The 19723-nt window shown below is 45.0% G+C and overlaps 3 protein-coding genes across 5 annotated transcripts in view; all 3 read right to left on the reverse strand.

The window, feature by feature from the left end:
• grm7 (glutamate metabotropic receptor 7) overlaps positions 1-914 on the reverse strand; it is a 100347-nt gene extending 99433 nt beyond the window's left edge. Inside the window, exon 1 of the mRNA XM_079359968.1 lies at positions 890-914. Within this exon, the coding sequence (XP_079216094.1) occupies positions 890-895 (6 nt within the window). The 5' untranslated portion in view covers positions 896-914. The remainder of the gene's footprint in view (positions 1-889) is intronic.
• Positions 915-2024: 1110 nt separating this feature from the next.
• Positions 2025-14456, reverse strand: tasorb (transcription activation suppressor b). 3 transcript variants are annotated; one of them, XM_079359959.1, is made up of 23 exons: positions 14031-14456; positions 12622-12767; positions 11961-12053; positions 11795-11867; positions 11427-11518; positions 11201-11335; positions 10977-11101; positions 10826-10857; positions 10272-10377; positions 9935-10038; positions 9566-9675; positions 9163-9235; positions 8961-9035; positions 7828-8661; positions 7217-7530; positions 7018-7120; positions 6094-6932; positions 5030-5152; positions 4726-4885; positions 4514-4622; positions 4212-4390; positions 3932-4066; positions 2025-3747 (listed from the first exon to the last, which is right to left on the reverse strand). In XM_079359959.1, the coding sequence occupies exons 1-23, from the start codon at positions 14332-14334 to the stop codon at positions 2549-2551; spliced, it is 5463 nt and encodes a 1820-aa protein (XP_079216085.1). In that variant the 5' UTR covers positions 14335-14456; the 3' UTR covers positions 2025-2548. The 3 variants fall into 3 exon arrangements, with proteins under 3 accessions (XP_079216085.1, XP_079216084.1, XP_079216086.1); XM_079359958.1 differs by having other exon boundaries at positions 2025-3750; XM_079359960.1 differs by lacking the exon at positions 14031-14456 and adding an exon at positions 13237-14018 and having other exon boundaries at positions 2025-3750.
• A 124-nt stretch (positions 14457-14580) lies between these two features.
• asb14b (ankyrin repeat and SOCS box containing 14b) lies at positions 14581-19364 on the reverse strand. The gene is made up of 10 exons (XM_079359972.1): positions 19128-19364; positions 18232-18389; positions 18080-18132; positions 17866-17997; positions 17616-17774; positions 16879-17124; positions 16506-16674; positions 15878-16412; positions 15577-15730; positions 14581-15493 (listed from the first exon to the last, which is right to left on the reverse strand). Exons 2-10 carry the CDS (start codon positions 18354-18356, stop codon positions 15318-15320), a joined length of 1749 nt encoding a protein of 582 aa, XP_079216098.1. The 5' UTR covers positions 18357-18389; positions 19128-19364; the 3' UTR covers positions 14581-15317.
• Between the last annotated feature and the right edge of the window lie 359 nt (positions 19365-19723).

The raw sequence follows: 19723 nt of genomic DNA on the forward strand, positions 1-19723 counted from the left end.
CCCCATCTTCACTGTGTTATAGTGTCTGTGATGCTCAATAATGTACTTTATTGTTCAATTTCTATTTTGCCGTCACAGCCACATGGCTCTAGGGAGGTAATAACGGTTGGTCCAGCTACTTTTTTCTCGACTAAAATATCTTAACAGCTACTGGATGGATTGTCAGAGGAAGACACTTACTGACTTTGGCAATCCAGCAGGTACACATTTATGACTTTCAGAAAAAATATCTTGACAACTATTGGAGGGACTGGGCAAAATTTGGTTAGGACACTCATCCTCACCAAGGAAAGAATTCTCATATTATATTTTACTTCCTTTCTTGAATCTCTCAATGGCTTTAATAAATAGCTTTCAGATTTGGTGGTCACATTCATGTTCCCCTCAGGATGAGTCACTATCATGTTTGTGCTGCCTCAAATGAAAACTGTGCAGATTTTCAGCTTCATCTAAATCGAACCAAACTAGGAGCTACTCTCATTTAAAACCTGAAGTATCTCTGGGATGCAGTTTATTGATGCTTCAATATCAGCTGCTCTTCCAAGCAGCAGCACAGACATTGACAAAGCTGGTGAGGCGGAGGAACAACAGGCTGATACTAGCCTGGATTTGTGGGAGGAAAGTACCTTAGGCTGTTTGACTACTTTCTGCAACGAATTGTTTTTTTTCTAATGGGGGCACAACTGGAATTTTAAGTGTTGATACTATTCTTCTCAACATTGTGCACAAATTAAGATTATGATAAACCTAATACAATTTACCTGATGAGCACCCAACAACAAACAGCTGACTAAGCTACAACTTACCTTGTAAAATAGTGGGTATGTGACTAGCTGCTACTATAGAGACAGACAGATAGAGGTAAATGGGGAGTGAATAATAGACTTACATTCATCTCGTTTCCAGAAATGTACTCCAAATATGTCATGTTCTGCTTCATATGCTAACTTCTGATCGAGTCAACCTAGCGTTGTGGTTCACGGCTCGTTTCTGCTGCCCCTAGTGGCCAGGGAGGGAAAACAACTTAGATATTTATTTAAAGCAACGCATTTGTTACACAGTGTGATCTTTTATCTTCTTCTTTATATATTTTTTACTTTAATAATGTATGTTTTTGATCTGAAATTAACAAAATAAACAAAGCGTTGATTTCTCCACAAATGTTTGTATAAATTTACAGCCTTTATCCTAGTTATATCATGTTTCTGAAATTTTTTTATTTTAGTAGTTTAATTCCCAGAACAAATCTATTGAGTTTAGTTATGTAAAGTAATGAATAAATTATTGTTTTAATACACTACCAAAGACTGTATTTGGGACAGATGTGTGTATATCTGTGCAGTGTAGGAGCATCAAAGAAAACAGCCCATTCTGCTCATGGGTTCTGTTATGGTCTTATCTTCAAGTGATTTAATTGAAAGAACTGTTCTCAGTTTCCAGTGTAGTTACCATGGCGGCATTTGTGTTGCACAACTGGAATGAGGCTCTGGAGATAAATGTTAACCTATTTTCCAAATTAAATGGAAAGGGCGACCTCTAGTGGTTCTCTCGACAAGGTGCTTAACTGAGTTAATAAAACAACACAATGAAACCCATACTACTGAGAGGATATCAACACTCATAATGATCCTTGAGTGGCGGTTGAGTTGAAGGGCAAACGGCACTCAGCATGCAGTCTCTAAAGGGTTTTTAGTACTGCATTTCCTCCGAATAGCTCTCCAAACACACACACACACACACATCTTGATGTAATGATGTCACTGATTTCAACTGCAGAGCCTTGTGACAACTTAGTATTTGAAAAAAAATGGGACCAACATACAAACATTGATGGAGTATTTACACAACTTCAGTTTCTCATACATAGCTAAACAAATATTTTAATCTGACCTTTGTTTTAAGGATATTTTATGTTTTTGGTATTACACATTCTATTTGGCTGTGAACATGTCTTTCTTCAAACTGCACCACAAACATGGATGAAGCTGAATAAAACTCAAAGAGTAAAAGGACATTAAGACAGCTGTGATTTATATTTTTAATAGTTTGTTTGACACCGTCTCCAAACTGGTCACACAAACAAGATTTGAAATGTTTTATTTTAATAGAATTTAGGACAACCAAGTAAATAAAAATAAAAAATGAAAACCAACAGCAAAAGTGAAATTTGATTCACTAAGTTTTTTTTGTTTTTTTTTTCATTAAAAAAATATCAGCCTTTCCCCTTGTCCACAAACCGTTTGAAAACCAGACAAACAGAAATAACATGACAAACTCCGAGAAGCTGGAAGGCCATAAACATTTGTTGGCAAATATAAATATAGTGGTTTGGACAGGGTCTCCAATAGCTCACATGGAAAGAGCATACATACAGTTCACAGGACAGTAAGACACTCGGCTCTGCCCGTATCAATTTTTATTAATGTAGAAAACCAGAAGCCTTGATTGAAATCATTTTTATGACAAGGAAATATGTACATTCAGCTAGCTTTAATAGTCTCTGTCTGTCGTATGGCGTTTGTGTCGCCCCTATGATCGTGTTGATTGTCTATTCAGGGGCATAATTGTGAGAGTAAGAATAGTCTGAATAGTAATCCCGAGGTCCGCCCCTACCTGCTGGGTAACCCCAAGAGCAGGGTCCACCTCCAGTCCCGCCCCCCCGATCATGTCCTCTTCCTGGCCGAGGCCAAAGTCCTACAGGCGCGGGTCCTCTCCCTCGGTATCCCATACCACCCCGCATAGGTCCACGATCCATCTGTCCATGGATGCCACCTATACTACCATAGCCCATTAAGTGTGGAGGCAGCTTAGGTCTTAATACAGAGCCCCCCCTGCTGACCACTGGGGGAACTCCAACAGAAGGTCCAAGTTTGTCAGTGCAATTCACTCGAGTTCTGCACCCCTGACTACCAGGGGTGCTACTGCTGAGGATTTCCCCAGTTGTAGGGAGTCCACTGGGGTCCAGTGGGCCGGATGTGATCACACCCTGGTTCATAGCAGTCTCACAAGTGCTTGTCCCTGCGGCCCCCCATACTCCCTCCCCAGGTCCACTGAGTGTCCTTTCCTGTAATGTGGGGGTCCGACTAGCACTGCCAGCCATGAAACCAGGCAGGGGTGAGTCACTATGTTCTGTGTAAGGGAGGGAGGTGGTGAGGGGAGAGTTCCCAGCAGTGCCAGCTCCTCCTGTATCTGCGCCATACGTGTGGCCCAGCATCATGAGGTGAGGAGGAGGGGGAGGTTTGACCTCTAAGGGGAGGGAAGCCAGGTTGGCTAGAGGTCCTACTGTGGCCATGGTGGGCGGGGTTGGGACTGCGGTGGAGGCAGGTGGCCGGTGTTCCTGTTCCTGTGTGCTGCTGCAGGGAGATGCAGGGTAAGCGGGGGAGGCAGCATAGCTAGAAGAACCGGTGTAGGACGACCAGGAGGCTGAAGGACAGAGAAAGCTCTGATGAGGATTCACAGGGAAACCTCCCGGGGACAAGCTGCCAATGTCTGAAGAGCAGATGCCCATCTGGTTTGAAGCTTTGAACTGAGAGATGGCCGTTTTGAGAGCACTGTAGTCAGAAAGTGTGGGAGTTCTCTCTGGTGTGGCCACGTCTGGGAGCGGAGGACGAAACTCGTCCGACTCCGGTGGCGGCGGCTGCGGCTTCCCAACATCCCATTTCTGCTCTGAAGGTGCCGACGTGGGGAGTGGCTCCCCATCATCGGAGTCCAGTGACATGTCCTCCTCTTGCCCACACTCGTCATTCACTACTGGGGGAGCAGGAAGGGGCAGAGACAAAAAGTGTGTAACATACAGTAACAGCATTAAAATGCAGGGTAGAACAGACGGCTTTAAATGGTATGATTACAGGTAAAGATGAAAAGGCAATTCAGATGCACTCAAACCCAGGTGTTTTTAGGTTTTTTTTGTCCCGCAGACGATGCTACTCACCAGTAGAGGGCGGCGTTGGAAGCTCATTCTGATTAATGGAGCCAATCAGGCTGTGGAAACCACTCATCACGTCGTCAATGCTTCCAATTACTATTCCATTCCTTGAGTACTGTAGGAACATCTCAAATGGCCTCTCTGAATAAAACCAAGGAAAACACACCAACATACACATTTCATTTGAGTTCAATGTTGTAGATGACAACCTAAAACAGTATTCAACTCAAATAAAGGGAAAGTGTTTGTTGACTTTGATTTTTTATTTTTTTTTTGCCGAACATACCTGTGAGGAAGATAAGGTGCCGCTGTTGTGTGTGCTGTGCTTGGAGCTTGATCAAGCACTCTAGATCTGGAGCCTGACGCGACTGGGTGTCACACTCGTGGTAGGGGAGGAACTCGACAAGGTGCTTTTTCTGATAGGCTGCGAGAAGGTTCAGCAGTCCCATGGCATTGGTGTTCACCCTTTAAGAGCATAAAAGAAATTGATGCATGAAAAGTGTTTGGGGGTAAAAAAAAAAAAAAGTTTTTAAAGCTTGGATCTGGCAAAAACACTAAACATTGCTTTTTAAGAAATGAGATACTGACCTCGCCAGTTCTTTAAGCTTCTTCTGAGACTTGCAATGCACCTTCCACTGCCAAGGGTGTTCAGGGGTGCTCTGCTCCTCCAAGAACTTCAGCAGCCCCTGCAAGCGATCTGAACGAAACAAGCAACACAAGCTCAGAAGTCTAGTCCTGCGGATTGTTTCTGTTCTGTGAGCCATCGTGTCGCTTACATAACATAGAAAAGCTAAAGTTACCTGGTGTGATGAGGTCAGGGTTGAGGACAAACTCATCAGACACCATGAAGCCTCCGGACACAAACAGCTCGTTATAAGTGTGGTTCTTGACATCGTCCAGAGTGTCCACTCCAGCGAAGCTCACTGAAGGCAACTTCTTCAAAGACACCAGAGCCGGGATCTGCAGAGTGAAAAGGCGAGATTTCCTATATTACGTTTAAATGAAAACGTTTGCATATAAATGAAACTAGGACATCACTCGATGTTCAACTCCAGATTGAAGTAAGGCTGCGACATGAAGAAGACAGCGGGAAGGCAACTGTACCTTGTGCACGTGTGCTGCAATGTCCTCATTCTGAATGATGATGAGGAGCTTATCTAAACTGCCGCTGTTTTCCAGAAACGTCTGTGGACTGCACTCGCTGTTGCCGAGACTTTTCAAGTACTCCTTTTGGGACGAGACAGGAGGGACATAATTGTTACAGACAGACAGATGAATGTATCGCTCTCTCGTACGGGGACGAAAACTGACTGTCTGACAGATAGAGAGAGAGAGAGAGAGCCAAGAACTGAGAGATGGGACACAGAGTGACAGAGAGGAGCGAGTGTAGCACTTCACTCACAGTGTAGACCTGCATTTCAGCTTGTGTGTGTGTGTGTGTGTGTGTGTGTGTGTGTGTGTGTGTGTGTGTGTGTGTGTGTGTGTGTGTGTGTGTGTGTGTGTGTGTGTGCCTGTTCTGTTTACTACGACAGAAAGCTGTGGAGCTTTGCTTCCTCAAGTTAAAAAGAAAAGAAAAGATGATGACTATGTTAGAAGAGCAGACGTGCTATGTAAATGATAACTGGACATATTTAGCAGCTAATGAGCAAAACTTTGATTTACAGTCTGAAGAATTGATTCATTAATTTGATCAAATAATGAAACATTGATTTTGATAATGTGGTGATTACTCTCGAGTCTCTAGCTGGCTGAAGAAAATACTGATGCCTCTATATGATGTACAAAAACAAACAAAATAATAAGGAATAAGGGAGAGTGGAGTCCAAACAATGAGTTGATGAGGGAAGTTCTTTGACCCTTTATTCTTTTTTTAAAGTACATGCTCTTCCAACAACTCCCCTCACACTATCTTTACTATTTTGGATTGAATCTCCTCAATGAAATCCAACAGTGCCCACTTCTCCTTTTGTAGACAGTCGTACAATAACTATTTCTAGTTTTCGGGGTTTGAAGAGATGTAAAGCTAAAGGCATCATCTCAGTGTTTGGACAGGTCTGATAGATATTCGTCACAATTTCCTGAGATTTTACAATTCAAGAGAATAACTGATCATGTAAATAAATACTACCGCTCTCCTTTCGAGGCCTAATTAGAACCTCGTACTGTACCTTAATCTGCTTGCAGACGGTGCTCTCCTCCCCTTCATCCCCCGAGTAAATGTAGAACTTGACGGTGTTCTTGGTGACATCCTTGAAGATCTCCACCAGGCTGCTGAAAACCTCAGGCTTCAGCTGACCGATGAGGCTGCCGGCCAGCAGGCCCGAGCCGCTCCCGGAGGCAGAGCCTGGGATTTGGGAGTTGCGCTCCGGGGAATCTGCTGTGACGTGAGAGGGAGAATACATCTCTCCCACCAACTCTACAGACTGGGGTTCGGATTTAATCTTCGCCGTCGCCGCCTCTTTGACAGACGGACCTTTGCTGCTCTGAGAGGAAGTGGCGCTCTTTGACTGGGAGGGCTCGGCTTTCACTCTCGGAGTCTCTGCCGGGGTTGGGGGTGGTGTAGTGAGATTAGAGGTCGTCACTGGAGGCGGGGAGGCGACCTTGGGGGGAGCGGGTGGGATCAACTTGTCCATCTTATCGCACAGTGCTTTGACATGCCCCTGAATGGGGACAGGGCCGACGTAAGGTACAACAAAGTCTGAGAAGCAGGTGTTGGGCACCCAGGAGTGGTGAGTAGGCAACCTTACAGGCTGCCTTGACGTGTAGTAAATGTGATGAGCCTGCATAATGTTTTTAATGTCAGAGGTAAGACTGTGAAGCTCCTGGCTCAATATGGTGTCCAGACTGATGGAGGGCCTGAAGGGAACTTCCTCTGTGACGGGTAACGTGGTTGCTGCGGCCACCTTTTTTATTTGAACGTCTGCGGGCGTCTTCTGCTCCTGGTGGATTTTCACTGCCGTCGCAGCCTCTGCCTCTGGCTTTGGCTCGGGAAAAGCCTGTGCTATTTCTAAAAGGACAAAAGGCGTGAAAACTTGTCACACTGATGCCTTGTGAAGCAGACGTAAACATGCTTATAAGGAGAGTTGAGGTACCTTCATTTGCGGGGTTGACCCATGTTGGCTCGTTTGAGCTGTGGGCTGGCTCAGGCGGGGAACCTGGACTGAACGGACTTCCAGGGCTACAGTCCATATCCACCTAAAGAGAGTAAACACCAGTGGTTCATTTAAAAGTCAATAAACAGCACGGGATTACAAAAAAATAAAAAATCCAAACCATCTGGTCAGATCTTACCTCTGTGTAGTTAGTAAGCAACGCTGGCAGCTCATTTTGTTTGCGAAGCTCTGGTTCAGGGAGAGCAGCTTCCGCCCTCCCCGAGCCAGTCGACGATTCCCCGTGGTTTGGCGCTAAAGACATCGAACCCTGAGCCACGGCTTTGTTGAGAGTGGCCAGGAGGATCTTGAGGAGGCGCTGGGTCTCGTTGACTGCCGAGGCGTTGGTGTTACCTCGAGCTCTCAGGTCGGTGTCGTAGATGCCCATGCTTTCCATCACCGCCGTCAGATTGTCGCTCTGTCCGATGTCATCTCCCAACTCGTCTGCTTGGGCTCCTGGCGACAAACAAGCAAATTGGTCTTTTTGGACATGAAAACAAATGTGTGTTGTTTTTTTTTTGGTCTACTAGAGCAGTTTAACCTTTAAATAACCACGTTCTTTGTGTATTACAGAGGGGCGATGAAGAGGGGTGAAGATCGGTGCAAAAGATAAAAGCTCTGTTAATGCAGTGCATACAGGATGCGTGTGCTTTTTTTTTTTTGCAATTCAATTAGTGATATCCAATGACACCGTTGGGAAACTAATGATTCCCTATGACATTTTAAATCAGTTACAGCAGCAGCTGTCCTCACCTCGACTGGACTCCCCGTTGCTCAGTGCATCTTCACGTTGACGTTTGGTCAAGCCCAGCCTCTCGTCACCCTCCAACTTCCTCTTCAGACTGTTCTCATCCCAAGCGCCGTCCTCTCCCTTCTGCTTGCCGGGATCCTTCACGATCGCTTTCTTGTGGAGTTGGATGAGCTTGAGCAGCTGCTTCATCTTGTCTTTGTCGTACTCGTTCTGGGACAGCCGCAGCTTCTGATTCGGCTGAGGCGGATCCGCGTGCGACTTGTGCTGCGGCTGGGCCCCGTTCGAGTGTGCCGGCCCTGCCCTTCGAGGCTTTTCAGGCGCTGGCCTCTCCTGAGGCGGCCTTTCTAAAGGTGGCCTCTCCTGAGGCGGCTTTTCTGGGAGTCTTTCGGCCCTGTCCGATCCCCTGTCTGAGCCGCCCCAGTCGGAAACGGGGCTGTATTCCACTGGGGCAGGAGTAGGTGTGGGAACAGGTGTGGGGTTCCGTATTTTTTCTATTACATCCTTCACTTTGTTCAGAGGTAACATGTAATTAACAGGGGTGTGAACATATGTGCGCAGAACGGCCTCCATGTTAAATTTGGGTCGGGGCACCGGGTTGGTCCTTTCTTCTACCGTGTGTTTGTAGTCGGGCAGGATGAACGGCCGCACTGTGCCCGAATCCAAACGAGTCAGGTAGTCTGCGGCCTGTCGCTCCACGCCGAGGCTCAGGTCCTTGCCTGGGTTGGGACGTAACTTGTAAAGGGAGTAGTGCAGAGCGGGGATGAAAGGCTCCACGTACGACAGGAGGGCAGGCTGGGGCTCCACAGTCAGCGGCTCAGGCTCGAACAGTCTGGATGCTACAACGAGGGAAACATGTCGTTTTTCTTAAAGAAATGCTTTTACTATTAAAGTCGAAGTATAGTCGCGTTTTGAAATGACACATGGCATCGAGAAATGCCTCTCCACTGATCTTTTGGTTTTTGAAGAAAGCAGGAGCATGCGGTAGGAAGCCATGAAAAAAAGAGCCCTGTAATATTCATCATCCCTGTTTGCCAATAAAAGCTTCTGGCTGTGAGCTTCATGCAGATGCTGCTGCCACGGGGGGGGGGGGGGGGGGGGCACACGCTCAGAAAACGACTGAGTGAATAATACTTACAGTACTTGACGACCATCCTTGACTCCTGAAAGATGAATAATGCTTGCAGGTTCTTCTCCACCCGCCCCCGCCGCTCTAGAAAAACAAACAGAAACTCTCATTTTTTTGTAAAAGCTGAACCTCTCGCCGAGGGGAACGAGCAAGCTGCTCATCTGATAAAACAAGCGACGCACGGGAGGAGAGGGTCAAAGCTTTTAGGTACCTTTGGACTCGATCATCTGAGCCGATGACAGCAGGAAGAGAAAGCCCCTGTCGAACAAGGAATTCACCAGCACCTGAAGGAGGAGAGGAGACGCTGCTGTCAGCGTGACTGTCTTCTCTTCTTGAACACGTTTACACCTATTCCTTATGGACTCTTGGTCTGCATTGTTCAGTTTTATTCTATTTGATGACAGCTAACAGATTAATACATCAAGGGAATCTTTTGACTATTTCTCGACTACATAACGTGAGGATGCAGTAAAACAACATTTTCTTAAAATTCACTTCTTTTACTTGACCTCAGCTTGAAATCTCTTTGATTCTCAAACCGTCCGAACAGATTCGGTGTCTTTGTGGGATGTGTATGCGTTAGCACCTGGTAGGTAGCAGCTCGTGTGACTCACCATCCTGTCCCTTTCCAGTTTGTGGACGAGCGCTGCCAGGCTGCCGCTGGTTGCTTTGCCTTTCCCGTCCACCACCTCAAACAGGCTGCAGGACATCCCACACTTCATAACTGCGCACAAAGACAAGCGAGTCAGGAAAGCTGACGCATATAACCAAACTATGCAGTCCTTTCTTCTTCTTTTTTTTTTTCTTTCAAGTTGTTCTTAAATGCAGCAAATCTTTGGTTGTATTTCAGTGGATTAAGTGAGAAAGCTTTTTTTCTGGAACATATACTGCAGGGTTTGCATTTAGAAGACGCTCTAGGCATTATCGCCTACATTTCATTATCACCTAATTATGAGATATACGGACGAGTGATGCAGACTGACCTTCCCGTGAAGCGCTGTAGGTGTCCCAAGAAAAGAGTGAAGGGTGAATCTTTCGCTTCACCTGATCCAGCTGCATGCCTCGAGTCACCTCCAGCTTCTCCGGCCTGCGGGGGGGGGGGGGGGTGCACACAGGAGACCGGTCAAACAGCATTCAAAACTAGTTCAAGTAAACCTACAGGCATTCGATTTGGGTTTTCTAACCCGCCGTTTACACCTGTGAGACATGGGCGTGTTACAGTTCGGTTTGAAATTCTTCCTGGGTGAAATTCAAGCAGAACTGCCAATACTTTTCAGCGGATCTGCAGAATTCACTGAGGGGGACTCGAGGTTCACTCACAGTTTGAAAGGAAGGTAGGGGCGCGAGGATGATCGTAAACAGATGGGGAATAACTCCTGGCCCTTGTTTACTAGTGGGCCACTCCACACAGTGTAGCAGCTTTTCCCTGCAAAAAGGCACCAAGAACAAAAGGGAAGAGGTCAAACATCACGTAAAGAGGAAAAACTAAAAACATAAAACTAAATGCGCTCTTCTAAGCTGATACTGATTCTGATTCTCAAGTTTATTTCGGACGTTTGTAAGTAGCACAGAAAAGTAAAGTGAAACGCAAACAACGCAGAATAATTCAAATCAACATTAATATGTACCCACATGACCGATAAGGAGCAGGCTGATGCATGAGCGTATTTATACCCACACCTTCTCCACTACTTCATTACACTCCCTTAAACATATTTACACACACAAGCGCGCACACACACACACAACAGAAAATAAGAAAATAATTTATGAAAACGTGCTGAAAAGCAGCGAGTAAGAAAGAGCATTATTATTCCAAACAACAAAGAGGGCTTTTTGGTTCTAACACATTTTAACAACGTGAAATGTTTTACCTCTGCTTCCTTCAGGGGAAATTGTGTTGAACCTTTTTGAGAAGAGGAAAACAAATCGTGTTAACAAACACTGCAGAGCTGTCAGACTGGAAACCACTTCAGATTACTCGGCGGCTTTTAAAAAATGTTCTCTGAAGGACTAAAAATGTACCTGTGCGCAGTCATAGGAGCCGCCGCGGCCTCCTTGCCTTTGTACTGAAAGGAAACCACAGCGTAGGGGCAGACGTGCCGCGGCCGAGCCTTGATCTCTTCGAACGCAAACTCAAAGAAATATTGCTGAAAGGGGGGAAAGAGAAAGACTCGTGAAAACCTAAAATATTCCATCTAAGGGAATCAAAGGGCTCGTCACATGAGTTTGATGACACGAGCGTTTACCTGTGTGAGCTCAAACGCTCTGTAAGACAGCAGAGACGTCACCCTGTTGGCACTTCTCGACAGGTGACAGTCAAACTTGGGTGTAGGTTCGATCGCGTTCTTAGGCATGTTCTCGTGGATGTGCTTAATTCGGCCCTGGGAACAAAAAAAAAACAGCTGGTGGGTTTGGAGTCGAGTGAGAACAAGACGCCTCGACAGCTCAAAGCAGACGGGATGGCAGCCTTACCCGCATAACTTTAAAAACAATTATGTCTCCAACAGAGCCAACATCCAACGGATTGATTTGTAACAAATCTGAGTATTTGGACAGATAAACGCCTGCAATGACAAAAGAGCAGAATCAGAAGAATAGCACCATGATCGTAGAACGATCCTGCAGTGGTTACTTGTGAACCAACATTCAAGTGATTCATTGTTTTGTTTCTTTTCTTTTTTTCTCAGGTCAAATTTCCAGTCAAACGCCTGCAGGTGTTGATCAAAACAAAATTTGATTTAAAAAAGCAACCCATAAAATGAAATAAAAAAGGCACCCTAAAAGAAACCTGAAGCTTTCATTGCAGTCTCCTTTCAGGTCACGTCAGACCAAAAACGTACCAACTGAAGGATTTCCAAGAGTTGTAATCCTGGAGTGTCCGACTGACAGACCCTTCTCACAGACCCACAGGAGCTGCACGCACAAGGGAGCACACGCGGATCAGAATGAAGTCAAACCAACAGAGAGAAAAGAGATCACGCTTCACGTCTCGTCCACCGTTGATACCTTGGTTTTGTCGGGGTAGAGGAAGCAGTAGGACTCAGTCAGCTCTTGTTCCGTGCGCCCCTCCTGCTTCATCTCTCGCCGCTTCTCGATGAACTGGAAGGAGAAGCGGCAAAACGTCAACAGGCTGAACTTTTCGGGAGCGCTCGCACTCTGCAATCTGTACCGTGCGCGCAAGCCCCCCCCCCACTGGGACGAGTGCGGGTCCACGCTCAAGCGCAGGTACACGACGTGAGCATGCTGTGTAATCGACTAAAGCCTTCGATTATTGAGAACCCCCCGACGTGAACTCTACAGCACCTTTATTTGGAGACGGCCAGTGTTGTAACGTAAGCATGTTTCATGAGCACATAAAGCTCTGCATGTGTTGTATTAAGAGACTACGTACAAGAAGTAACAACGAGGAGGCCTGGCTAGTCCTGGAGCAAAGTGAGTGCAGGTTAGAGGGGCACGGGGGGGGAGATTAGACTTAGATGTTGAAAACGTCTCATCACAGCATCAGTATCTCTGGAATGATCACAGTATCTCTGGAATGATCACAGAGTCTTAGCTGTGTTCGCTTTATGTCGGCCTACGAAATGCTTCGCTTAATGGAAAAAAAAAAAAAGGAGCAACCCTAATAATTCGTCTCGATGAAGTCGGGTGCAGCGCGACGATGACCAACCTCCTTTTCCAGAAGCTCATTGTGAATGAGCCTGGCCTTGCAGTATGAGAAGGTCCCCCGCGATGATGCGTCCAGGTAAAACGAGGAGACGATCTTCACGAGGTCGTCAAACTCTCGGCTGTCAGGGGGCAGGAACTGGTACAGGCCTGCACAGACACACACACGGGGTGAAACAGTGGTTAGGATATAGCACCTACGGCTCAGAAGTGTGTGAAGGGAGAGGGGAGGATACAGGTCAAAAGTAGCACACCATATGTTACATTCTTCCACAAGAAGTAGACATCATGTGTCCTCTGTTGACACGAAGGCTCCATAATGGAGTCACATGCCGTGTCCTAACAGACAGTGAGGACAGGATGATACTGTGAGCAGACACTGTGTATGTTCAGTCCAGCTGTGTGGGGTTGAATTAAACCAGCATCATCATTCGCTTAACTTCAGTCTAAGATGACTGAACTGTGCATCAGGACGCCTTATAGTTGCAAGCGCACGGATCAACTGGAACTAGATTTACCGAACATCAACAATACGCCGTGCAGCAGACCTGGCATTACATCTGCTTATACTTAGACAAGGTTTGAAAGAGCGAACGATGGGGAATGACATGTCATTTACCTGTGAGGGAAACTTTGAACTAGAACGCTGCTTAGATGATGCTCAAGATTAAAGTCAAGCAACGAAGGCTCATTTTGCATATAAACAAAAAAACTGATGTATACAAAACGGCAAGGTCCCATCTGAGTCCACTTTACAAAGGGTATTACTGCTTTTGGAGACATTATGGGGCTGTGTCAGGAGGAGTGTCTCTGAGGAGGGGTTGTTGAGAGGGGGGGGGGGGGGGTCTGGTGTACAAGAGATGCTATGAGGGACCAGTGACATTAAACTGGGACGAGTGGGCAGCTATGCTTGGAAATCATCACTGTGTCATTGCACTGTTTAAACGTTGTTTTTTTTAAACAGACAGGTGAGGTGGATACATCCATGCCCTTCACTGAGGTCAATGAGACACCCACATGTTGTCAGGTGATGGCTGCAACACACCTATGATACCACCAGCAGTAATCTTCAATCACATTGAACAAGTTGGTCCAGTCCTCAAAGTGCTGCTTTAAGGCGCCTTAACACAAAGTTAGCAGCTCACTAGTAAGTAACTGAGTACCTGGACACCACTACCAACCATTTGTCTGCAAAAACGACACAGGCTACATGGCTCAAGACTATCAATATGCAAAACACGGCGTGGTGTCCGTCTGATGTGCACCTCAATTGTCGGTGAACATTGTTTAGAAGTCATTAAACTAGAGAGACCAGCAAGTTAGCCAGCTAGCACGCTAGCAACATGCAGTAGCAGAATTAACGCATGAAACACAGGACGGGCTCTGTTCACAATCTCAGGGATATGGCACCACCTTTCCGCTCTCGTATCTTCCTCGGAATTTGGAAATTTTTCCGTGGCAGCTCCTCACTCGGTCTCTGGCCTGACAAGGGAGAGCTGCTGAAGCTCCGGGCGTCCATCTGGACGCTCCTCCGCCGCTCAGGGGCTTCTTGTTCAGGCATTATACCGACTCCACATCCAGGCTGATCGCCATTTTGGTTGGCTGTGGCCGAGGTGGCGGATGAATTCTTCGGGGGTTCGCCACAGTCCGGCTGGGGATCGTCCGCCTTGGTACATTCTGAGTCCCTTTTCCCCACTGCGTTGGGGTTCAGGGCCATTTTCGGGCACCGTGCACGTAATACGCGCAATATAGCTCTGAGGAATACGGCGCCGCTTCACACACACACTCTCTCCTGCTCACCCAGCCTCCGCCATTGTGAAAATGACGTACACGTTCTTCTCCACCACTGCAAAACGCTGCCGTCACTATGTTTACATCCGAGAGAATCCGCGCCACCCAGCGGCGGAGATATGTACTGCACTTATTGGATGTGAAATCAATGCTCTAATTTTACATTAGACAGGAAGAATATTGGATGGCATGCAGCCGTTTACGTATAATCTATTCAGAAGCCATTTCTGCCTGACTGAAAATATATGCTCAGTTTATTATCATATTTCTAAAAGATTGTTAACACGGTTTTTTTTATTTCCCACACAATTGTCTGAAACACTTATCTGTCAGGTTGATGGTTTCGGATTTACAAATTTATTGTGAAACGTCAAGAGCTCAATGCAAGAAAATGATGTTCCTCCTGGAATACTTAGTTTCCCCACTAGGTGGTGGCAGAGTGGCAGGGATCTCACATTTTTGTGGAGTATTTTGCAGTTAAAGATGTTTGTGATTGCATTGTGAAAGTGTAATTAGCAACTGGGTATGTGCTGTCATGCCATCTCTCCTAAAGATTTATCAGAACCATTTGCCTTCACATTTTACTACTCAATTTACAATAACACTACGGTTGTGAAAGTAAAGGCTAATAAAGTTGTTTATCAACATTTTCAGGATGACCAGAAGAGTAAAAAAAGCAGACAATTAATCTGTAAACAAGGCATTGACATTTTATAGTCATTATTGGAGGAAATAACACAAGAAGCATTATTTTGTAGAAATATTAGGCTATTGCAGGGTATCAAGTAGCCCTCGTAAAACATGGTCTGAGAAAATTATATAATGCTCAAAACACACAATATCAAGGTAAACAGAGAATGGCTTTTGTCCCTCAAAATGGTATCTTTGAAATCTATTCATGCATTTTCACTATGGGCTAACCATGCTGCCCCTGTTGTAGACATCAAACTCCTTGTAGCGTAGATAATCTTTCAACCTGGGAGGAAGAGGAAGAAAGTTGATAAAAACTGGAGCTCTTAAGCGCAGACGACTGAAATGCTCCCTTATTTGTAGCCGGCAAAGGTGCTTCAGGCTCCGTGGATTTTCTGCATGAAAATAAGAAAAGGTTAAGCCAATGAATGCATATAACGTCATCAGTACACAATAGCAGGATCTTGGCATTTCGTACTTTGAATATGACAGATCTCCTGCCACTGTTTCTGCTCAATTAATGTGTCCTTGAGCTTGGTGCAGAAGGTGACATGGTCAGTGTAGTCGAGCATGATGCGCACCACCTGAGCAGAGATGTGTTTGAGCCAGGAGACTGTTATCACCTCGCAGAACTGCAAAGAGACAAAGACACGTGGCAGATGAAGGGAAACCTTGAAAAATGAGTAAGAGTTGCTTCAATACTTTTTTCTACTGTGGGATTCATTCATACATAGTCTTAATCTTTACACCGTCTTTCTCCCAGACAAGCCTTGACTCACCACCATGTCTTTAATGATAGAGGTCGTCCAAGGAGCGTAGTCATGGGAACTGTCTCCATAGGGACAGTCAAAGCAACGCTTCACATCATATCCATGGTTAAGAATCATCCTCAGCATGACCTCGTCTTTTAAAGCATACTGCAGCGCTGAGGGGAAGTGGGTGGTATTTATTCGGGAGTAGTAGTTCACATTTGCCCCTGACTTTAGCAAAGTGTTGATCAGTTCATAGTTTCCCTGTCTTAGAGCCACCTGCAAACAGTTGATAGGATCCTGGTTCACCATTGCCCCGGCCTCTAACAGCAAGCGGGTGCACTGCAGATCATTGTTGGACACAGCAAAAAGAAGGGCAGACCTGCGCTCATCCTCATAGTTGCGCCTCACCCTTTGGTGAAGCATAAAATTTGGATCGTAGCCAGCTTTGAGCAGCATCTCCACACAATGTGCATGTCCACCAGCAGCTGCAGAATGGAGAGGACTCATCCCACTTTCCTTTACAGCGTCCAGCTTAGTCACAGGTATGAGCTGCTCAAGAGCCCTGTCAGAGAGGAGAGCGCGTGTAAAAAACACAACAGAGGTTCGAATCTATTTAACAAAGGAAGGAGCCACATGTTACTTCGATAATGCTCACAGTATGTGTCCACGGTAGGCCACACGGTGGATCGGCAGGTGTCCACTGTACAGAGGTATGTTGGGATCTGCTCCATGGTCCAGCAGCAGGGAGATTATATCAGGGTTACCTGATTCTGCTGCCTCGAACAATATGGTGCCTGATTCTGCCTCACACCACACATGGGCTCCTGAACAAAATATTACATATAATAGTAAATTTAGGCTTTTTCAAGATATAAAAACCAATAAGAACAAAATGGTGGTTTACAAAAGCTAAGGCAGTCCTGCAATGACTAGTATTGTTCATGCTGCTTTTTTGCAACATAAACTGTCAGGTCAGCTCACTCAGTAACATCTAGAAAATCTGTAATCCATCACCTCATCTCATATACCTTTCTGTAAAAGGATCTCCACCACATTCAGATGTCCATTCTGTGCAGCTAGAGACAGTGGAGTTTTCATTTTGATGTCGCTCGCATTTGGGTTGGCTCCAGACTCCAGTAGCAGATAGACAAAGTTCTCCAGGCCTAAAAAGGCCGACTCATGTAGAGCCGTCCTGTTCAGTGGTCCAGTTTGATCTACACTGGCATTGTAGCGAAGCAAGAGGGTAGCCAAGTCATACTGATCGTTCAGAATAGCTTAGAGAAAGAGAAAAAGAGAGGGAAAGGTAAATTGGATGATGACTGTGTGAGGTTGAGTTGTCTGAGGTTGACGAACATGAGTTGAAGTTGGAGTTGAGTTGAAGTTGGCGCCCCTCTGTGGACAAAGTGGACAAATGATCTCTGACAGCTGATAATGTTCATGTGTGTGTGAAATTAGCATTTTCTAACAGACTTATTACTCTTGATTAGACTCTTGACTCATAATGTGCAGCCCACAACAAATCCAAGGAAACAAAAGGTTTTAGGACTGTGTGATGATAATCGCCCCATGTGACACCTATCCCACGGCAGGGGTGACGTCATAGAAAATGCCCTTATAGAAATAATACTTGTGCCCTCTGATGGTCTTGTTTGCTTTTTTAGGTTATAAAGAGGCATCTAGTATACATTTAAGATGGTTTCATAACCATCCAAAATACTCACAGGAGTTTTAAATAAACAACGTTTTATATTAAGATGTCAGATACCTGCCACTAAAGGAGAATCCTGCTCATCGTTCAGGAGATCCGGGCTAGAACCATTCTGTAACAGGAATGTAGCACTCTCCCTGAGTCCATGAACCACGGCGAGAAACAACGGTGTCTCCCCCTTCAGAGTACGACACTGGGCTGCACCCGGGGGTGATGCTGAAACACAAATAAATAATCAACGTGGCAGGCATTTCAAAGGAGTCCTTAAGGTCAGATATCACAGTTATAGTTTTGATAGCCTAACCACCTGAGAAGGTCATCTCAAGTATCCTTTTATTCTCCTGCACAGCAGCCTCGTGCAAAGGGATCCATCCACGGTCATCAACTCTGGAAAGGGTCTCCGGTTGCATTGCCAGGCTGCCCAGTGCATCTTCATCACCTAGACATAAAGACAGGGCATGATGTGAGAATCCAGTCAGGATTTATTATAGCATGCTCTTTCAGAATCCATTCCTGTTTACCTTCCTTGATAGCTTGGAAAATCTCATCAGGATCTTCACTGGGTTTCAGATCACTAAAGAAAAGAAAAAGTGGACAAGAGGATTCAAAGGTTCAAAAAACAAAACTCAATACAGAGAATTGGACGTTTAATGTTTATTGGTTAGACTTTAACCTTGGATTCAATCCTTTGAGCTTTCTATACTGAATAAGACTTTGTTCAATGATGTACTGTGTCGCCTCATCTTCATCCAAGTCGTCCTCTGATTGATAAAACTCATCCTCTGTCTCTGTGTTCATCTGTCAGAAGTAGTTGAGGCACAAGGGCTTGCTCTGGGGAGACACAGTCACAAAGAAAACAAGACCGTTAAATCAGGTGTCTGAAAACTCAGACGCCACTTGCAACAGCAAAAGGCAAAAGTAAACTGCTACACAGTAAAGCTGAGCACAGAGTTTATGCAGACAGCCTATCGTTTTGAAGATGTCAGTGAGTTTGGAAACAACATTTGACTCTAAAATAAACTAAAGCGATTAACCTGAGACTCAGAACTTTGTGACCAGGCAAGAGTGCAATTACAGCTCATGTCAGTTTAAAGCTGCTGTGAAACTGACCAAATCAATACAGATGTCTCTTTATCACTGACAAAAGCAAATGAGATCATCAGCAACAAGATTGACTAATTCTGTATTATTTGTTGTAAGAAAGCAGGGGAGATTTTTTGAAAACATTACTTCTCATTTACAGGACAAAAAGATATATGCGTTAGCACTGTGTCAATGCTAAATGGTCACAAGCCAAAAGTTCTTCAGATGATCTTTAATCAACACTTTTGTTGCAGGTTTCTGTTGTAAAAATGATTGATGTGAGCACTTATCAAATGTTGATCTGCAGTTAAAGGAGAGAGTTTATTAAGACATTTCTACACTACCATATGCTAATAACCAACAAATGAAAAATTGGCACATGTAATTTAACAGGCAAAAATAATATGGCTCCACAATTAGTTTTCAAAGTCATGCTAATTGAAAGGATTTCTCTTTTGTTGCATTACTTATTTGTTTGTTGTTTACCTTCAGTCAAATGGCAGTCCGCAATCTGTGGAGTTCCCAACAGCAAGTAGGCTTCTCAGTACGCACACACACGGCAACTATTTATATCTCTGCAACTATAAATGTCAGATCACGGGGTCTTAGCAGCCAGCACCTAGTTTTGACCCACTGAGCACTGCAACAACTGCCACCACTCAGCCCACATGTACAGATTCAATCACAGCGCAGAGGCAGTTATTACAAATACGCAGCAGGAGAGATTTGACAGGAACGTCTCCCTTTCAAACCATTAAATAAAAGAAAAACACAACTTTTCAGACTAACTTTTAATTTTTCTATTTATTTGATATTTGCAAATTATATTTTTTTAATTGCCCTACCTTCTGATGCTGACATTGCTCTTCACAAAACACTACTTAGTTAATTGATTCTGTTCTTTTAATTTCAATACAGTTAATTTATTTATAAGACAATTTGAATAATTATTTTAGTATCTTATTTGCATGTGTAGAGTGGCCAAACAGCCAATGACATCAGCAGAAAACCTGCGCCACATGAAAAGATATCACAGTGGACCCCAGCCCAAGCCAACACAACCAAATTACTAACACTAACGT

The sequence above is a fragment of the Symphodus melops genome, assembly GCF_947650265.1.
Source record: "Symphodus melops genome assembly, chromosome: 13".
Classification (NCBI taxonomy): Eukaryota; Metazoa; Chordata; class Actinopteri; order Labriformes; family Labridae; genus Symphodus; species Symphodus melops.

What these genes read in the sequence shown, in the direction of transcription:
- tasorb (XM_079359958.1), bottom strand. Translation starts at nt 14,334, where the DNA reads ATGGCCCTGAACCCCAACGCAGTGGGGAAAAGGGACTCAGAATGTACC. An exon ending in TCTTGGAAATCCTTCAGTTG is followed by an intron (nt 11,519 to 11,794) that starts GTACGTTTTTGG and finishes TTGTCATTGCAG; the next exon opens with GCGTTTATCTGTCCAAATAC. An exon ending in GCACCTTATCTTCCTCACAG is followed by an intron (nt 4,067 to 4,211) that starts GTATGTTCGGCA and finishes GGTTTTATTCAG; the next exon opens with AGAGGCCATTTGAGATGTTC.
- asb14b (XM_079359972.1), bottom strand. Translation starts at nt 18,356, where the DNA reads ATGAACACAGAGACAGAGGATGAGTTTTATCAATCAGAGGACGACTTG. An exon ending in CTCAAAGGATTGAATCCAAG is followed by an intron (nt 18,133 to 18,231) that starts GTTAAAGTCTAA and finishes TCTTTTCTTTAG; the next exon opens with TGATCTGAAACCCAGTGAAG. An exon ending in GGATTCTCCTTTAGTGGCAG is followed by an intron (nt 17,125 to 17,615) that starts GTATCTGACATC and finishes TCTTTCTCTAAG; the next exon opens with CTATTCTGAACGATCAGTAT.